The sequence below is a fragment of the Macadamia integrifolia genome, unplaced genomic scaffold, assembly GCF_013358625.1.
Source record: "Macadamia integrifolia cultivar HAES 741 unplaced genomic scaffold, SCU_Mint_v3 scaffold_18A, whole genome shotgun sequence".
Classification (NCBI taxonomy): domain Eukaryota; kingdom Viridiplantae; phylum Streptophyta; class Magnoliopsida; order Proteales; family Proteaceae; genus Macadamia; species Macadamia integrifolia.
Window position 1 is genome coordinate 392280 of NW_024870636.1, and position 5671 is coordinate 397950.

Genomic DNA, 5671 nt, shown 5'->3' on the forward strand with positions numbered 1-5671 from the left:
TTTTCTAACTCTTTTTTATTTTTTATTCCAAAAATGATCAATAGTTTCATAATCTACCCTCATATGTGAATAAAAACAGCATTTGGGATAGATAGATATGATATGGATTCCTCTTACAGTGCCTTTCACTTCTAAAAGATTTTCAAAACTACCTACCAATATTGGATTTAAATCTGTCATTATGAATCAGAAATACAGATTAGGCAAATCCAGAGAATTCAATTTAATGATTCAATAAGCTTCTTCATTGTTTGAATCATTTAACAACAACAATCGCCAAATCAAATTGAAATACACAAGAAAATGAGGTCAAATATAGGCATATATCGCAAGATCATCACCCCAATCGTGGGATGATTCTCTGTGCTGTGAAATCTCATCATCATCTTCTGGAGATTTACACTATTTAATCAATCCGAATTGAAAAATTAAAACTCTCCATCTCCAGTATTCCACATGATGTAAACCCTAAATTAACCAAGGAATAAGAATGCTAAATACCTTGAACAGACAAGTTGCCGGAGGGGAGAGGTTCGCACGCTGGAGGGGAGAGGTTTGCACGCCAGAGGGGAGTGGCATGCCGGTCAGCTTTTACCTGAGAATCGTAGGCCGGATGGGAATCGCACGATCGAGTTGCAGGTTCAAGGGGTTTTCGTCTTGTTCCTTCTTCTTGTTCGACCCTAGTTGAGTGAGTGAGGAGTGAGAGGGAGAATGGGTTTAGAAGAAGAAAGGAAAGGGAGGGCAATATTGTCCTCTCACAATAGGTCGAGGTGTTTTGGGCATATTGTAAAAAAATAACAAATTTTCATTTACTTAACACGGTCAGCTAACGGCAGGGACCGATTTTGAATTGTTTGAATTTTTAAGGGGTGGCTTTGACATTTCAAAAAATCCAAGGGGTGACATTGAATAAGGACCATAGTTAAGGGGGTGGCAATGCATTTTTCTCTTAAATTTATGATTAAATCATGGTTTATCGTTGGAAGGGAAATGTAACTAATATTGAAACCAATAGATAACAAATTACTAAGAAGATAACTAATATTGAAATCACAAAATGAACACTATTATCCAATCATTCATTTAACTATCCAACTAGTTAATCAATGGAAGCATTATTACAATTTATACTAATCAATCTCTCTATTCATAACCTAATATTCAATGATTTGTAGCAATTCCCCTTACAATAAAAAATTTTCTCACTAACACTATAAAAAATGAATGGTCAATTCATCAATTTATAATCTCATAATCATTTATTTTTTTATTGGTTTCATTCGGTTTGGTTTTGGTTTGATTATTGGTCGGTTCGATTTGGACCGCTTTTTAGTTAGTCCAAACATACCTTAGCCCAAAACTAATCCAATAAGGATCATCTTGGTTCAATTTGATCGATTTTATCAGTTCGGGCTAGGTATTGACACCCTACTCATAGCAAATAATGAAATAATATTTCATTAAGGGATTTTCTTATTGACTCTAGTGGTCAAAAAATCTATAACCTTACTTTTTGACCTTTGAATATGATACATAATTTTACTCTTAACAGGGGTGATAGTGTATCTCACTCTCATATGTGCACTTGAAAAAATGTGCATGACACTGATGCCTTTTGATAATAACATATTGGCATGTCAGTTTCAAATATATTTTTACAAACCTTTTTTTACCCTAATCTTAAAAAACATTTGGAATAAAATGGACAATTAAAAGGATGTGTCAACATCTAAATACAAATTAGATGGACCGACCAAAATGTGGGTCAAGTTAATCAAATCACTCGATACAGCTCAATTCAACTTAACCGGCACTAGTATATAAACCAGATGTGAACCGGATAATGAAAACCAAATAGAAACTAGTAAAATCAGACCAAATGCAAAAAGATTTTGATTTTAATTGATTCTCATCCGGTTCGATTTTGATTAAGACCTTATAAAAAATGTAAACCAAACCATAACTGGACCGGAGGAAAGATATTGAAACTCCAAAGCATATATATAGTAAGCAAATAGTGAGTGTCGAAAGTTATCTCTGGCTGCTTTCATTTTCCCTTCATTTACAGCTTCTGTTTCATTCGTTTTAAATTTTTATAGAATTTGTTGGATGGGAAACATTAGATGATTATTTTGTGGTGTAATTCCTTGTTCCATGCCCTGTAAATTCATCTCATCTTTTAAGCTCACAGGTAATTTCAAGCGTCACTTGTCAGCCATCTCATCTAATGCTCTTGCTCGAACTCCCAGAAATGGTGAAGAACATGGAGAAGACACATGTAATAAACCCTTCACGTCTTTTCCTGTTGGAGGTCTCAGAGCTTCATTGGCGAGCTTTGGAGCGAACCATGCCAATGTATCCCACTTAAGCGTTTTGTTTTGTTCAAACGTTTTGAGAATTTCTGCAAAAATGGGTTTCCTTCCTGAAGGAAAACAAGTCCATTCGCATATCATTAAGTTAGGATATGATCCTAGACAGTCTCTGCAAAATCAGCTTTTGGGTATGTATCTGAGATGCAAAGTGTTTGCGGATGCGTGCAGGTTGTTCGATGAAATGGGTGAAAGAAATGTTGTGTCTTGGAATACAATGATATCTGCGGCAGTTGGCTGTGGTAGAAGTTTTCAGTCAACCCACAATCTAGGTTTGTTATATTTCAAGAAAATGCTTGTAGAGATGGTGGAGCCTAACTATATTACTTTTATTGGTTTGCTCCGCATCAGCATTGAGCCAAATGACATTGAGATTGGGAAACAGTTGCATTGCTTTATAATCAAATCAAATTTAGATTTGAATTGTTTTGTTGGAAGTGCGCTTATTGATATCTATTCAAAGTGTAGTTTAGTGGAAGATGCACAACGGGTATTCGATAAGATTCTTATTAGAGATATGGTCTTGTGGAATGTGATGGTTTCCTGCTATGCATATAACAGATTGACGAAAGAGGCCTTTGGAGTCTTTCAGCTGATGAGGTCTGAAGGTGTAAATGGGGATGACTTTACTTTTAGTAGTCTTTTAAATTCTTGTGGTGTTTTGGGCACTTGTGAATTGGGGAGGCAGGTACATGGTCTTATATTTAGGCTCTCCTTTGATGTGGATGTTCTTGTGGCTAGTGCACTTGTTAACATGTATGCAAAGAACGAATTTATAGTGGATGCTCGCAGGGCTTTTGATGGAATGATTACCCGCAATGTTGTTTCTTGGACCACTATGATTGTGGGTTATGGACAGATTGGTGATGGAAGGGAAGCTATGAAACTTCTCAAGAATATGATTCAACAAGGATTTGTGCCAGATGAGCTTACATGGGCTAGCATCCTCAGCTCATGTGCCAGTCTGCCTGCAACCATTGAAATCGTCCAAGCTCATGCCCATGTAGTGAAGAATGGGTTGGAGGCCTTCTCGTCAATTGCAAATGCCCTCATTAACGCATACTCCAAGTGCGGTATTATTACCAGTGCATTTCAGTGTTTTAATTCAATTGCAGACCCAGACATTGTTACATGGACTTCTATGATTGGTGCTTGTGCATTTCATGGTCTTTTCACAGAAGCTATAGAAATTTTTGAGGAGATGATGGCCAAAGGTTTGAAGCTTGATCCAATTGCATTCCTTGGGGTCCTCTCTGCTTGTAGCCATGGAGGCCGAGTAGAAGAAGGACTCCACTACTTTACCTCAATGACCAAGGACCATGAAATTGTGCCAGATTCAGAACATTATACTTGTCTCATTGACCTTCTTGGAAGAGCTGGTCATCTAAGTGAAGCATTTAATGTGTTGACTAAAATGCCCGTTGAACCTGGTTCAAATGCCTTGGCAGCATTTATTGGAGCCTGTAAGGCCCAGGGAAACTTGGAATTAGCAAAGTGGGCAGCAGAGCGACTTTTCCATTTAGAGCCAAATGAGTCTGTAAATTATACACTCATGTCTAACCTCTATGCCTCCACAGGACATTGGGTCGATGTGGCAAGAGTACGCAAAATTATGAGAGGCAGGTGTGACTATAAAGTCCCTGGTTGTAGCTGGATGGAAATTTCTGGTGTGGTTCATACATTTGTATCATGTGACAGATCTCACCCTCAAGCTTCAGAGTTGTATGATATTCTGGGAACGTTGTTTAGGCTAATGAAGGTGGAACACTATATGCCTGATGTGGATTTTCTGGTTCACCCTGTTGAAGATGATTCTGTAATAAGCTTTCTTAGCTAGTTTCAGGCCTTGTTTTGACAAGCTCCATCAGTGGTGGTTGTCTCATGGGATCAGCTCTGTTTTTCATGGAGAGGTAAGTAACTGCAATGGCCTTTATGTTTGAGAAAGGCTTGATGGCTTCTTATAATTTCATTTCTTTTTTGTTACCATTGAAATGTATGTTTATTTACCGAAATATATATATATATATATATATATACTGGTTCTTTATGAACCATCTGTCAATATCCCTAAGAAGAATTTTTATAATAACCTCATGGGCTTGAAATTCTGAGATTTTCCTACCTTAATTTTTACAAACAACTTTCTGATGCCCTTTTTCAGATTTCTGGCTATATGGTTTTATGAGGGTTTCCTTCCTCAAATGTGTCGGGGTTAGATCGTGGTTGCCTCTTGGAGACATGCTCTGCTTCACGATCAGGGTAAGAACTAAGAACTGCAAAGGCTTACATATTTTTTATTTTATTTTATTTTATTGGGGAAAAATAAGCAAGACGTCAAAGTGCAGATTCCAAGCCAAATCCGTGTGGGACTTGGCATATTGAGATTTGAAGCTCTCTCTCTCTCTCTAACCCAGGGCCCATGCGAATGATAACGTTTGCTACACTGCCATTGGTGTGGCATGCAGATTCCTCCCCACACTGGTGTTATTAATAGCTGTAAGATGATTTTTGTGGGTTTTCACACTATTGTTATTTGAAAATTTTAATTCTTTATGGGCCTTCAATCTCAACAGTACATGTCCCTTCTTGTAGAACTTTCATTTTGACCTAATGGGCTTGAATTTCTTTGATTAATAAATATTATGCTGCACCTAACTTAGCTTCACTTGAACTCTGTGATGGCCTGCCCTGTTTCAGATTGCAGGCTAGAGATTGCACGAAGACTTCCTCCTCAATACACAACAAAGTGGATCAGACATATGGTTTGCAAGTTAACCTAGAAGAACCTTCGCAATATTTATTTATTTTATTTTTATTTTTATTATTATTATTTAATGTACAGATTTTCTTAGAGACATTCACATTGTCTTTATCAACATAAGAGCTAGAATCTAGTGGTGGAAGGGCCTAAATGTCTATGGCATATGTGTGCAGAGACATGCGTATAGGAGTGGTAATTGGTGTTTTGGAGGCCTTGAGTTCAATCTGATGACTAACCAAAATATTGCATAAAACATCTTACCCATGTTCATGCGCATACCGTGATTACTGTTTGTTTTTGTTAGCCCTGTTCTGTGATTACTGGGAAACATATTTTTCTTTTTCTCAATTGAAAGTTTCATTATATTTTATGTTGCTCCAGTTGACTGCTGTATATGGCACGGCACCGTGAGAGCAGAAATTGAACTTTTGCCTCCTGGGTCCCCCCACCCCCCCAACTTACCCTCCCCAACTGAGTTTAAAACCCGGGATCGGGATTTGGATCAGTCCTGGCCAATTCCTATAAATTTTGGATAAGTGAG

At 37.5% G+C, this 5671-nt stretch overlaps 1 protein-coding gene across 7 annotated transcripts; it reads left to right on the forward strand.

Moving 5' to 3' along the window:
• The first annotated feature begins 2009 nt into the window (after positions 1-2009).
• Positions 2010-5406, forward strand: LOC122071130 (pentatricopeptide repeat-containing protein At2g46050, mitochondrial-like). 7 transcript variants are annotated; one of them, XM_042635419.1, is made up of 4 exons: positions 2010-4279; positions 4531-4628; positions 4784-4865; positions 5067-5406. In XM_042635419.1, exon 1 carries the CDS (start codon positions 2155-2157, stop codon positions 4204-4206), a length of 2052 nt encoding a protein of 683 aa, XP_042491353.1. In that variant the 5' UTR covers positions 2010-2154; the 3' UTR covers positions 4207-4279; positions 4531-4628; positions 4784-4865; positions 5067-5406. The 7 variants fall into 7 exon arrangements, with proteins under 7 accessions (XP_042491353.1, XP_042491350.1, XP_042491351.1 ...); XM_042635416.1 differs by having other exon boundaries at positions 4531-4865; XM_042635417.1 differs by having other exon boundaries at positions 4715-5406.
• Positions 5407-5671: the final 265 nt, after the last annotated feature.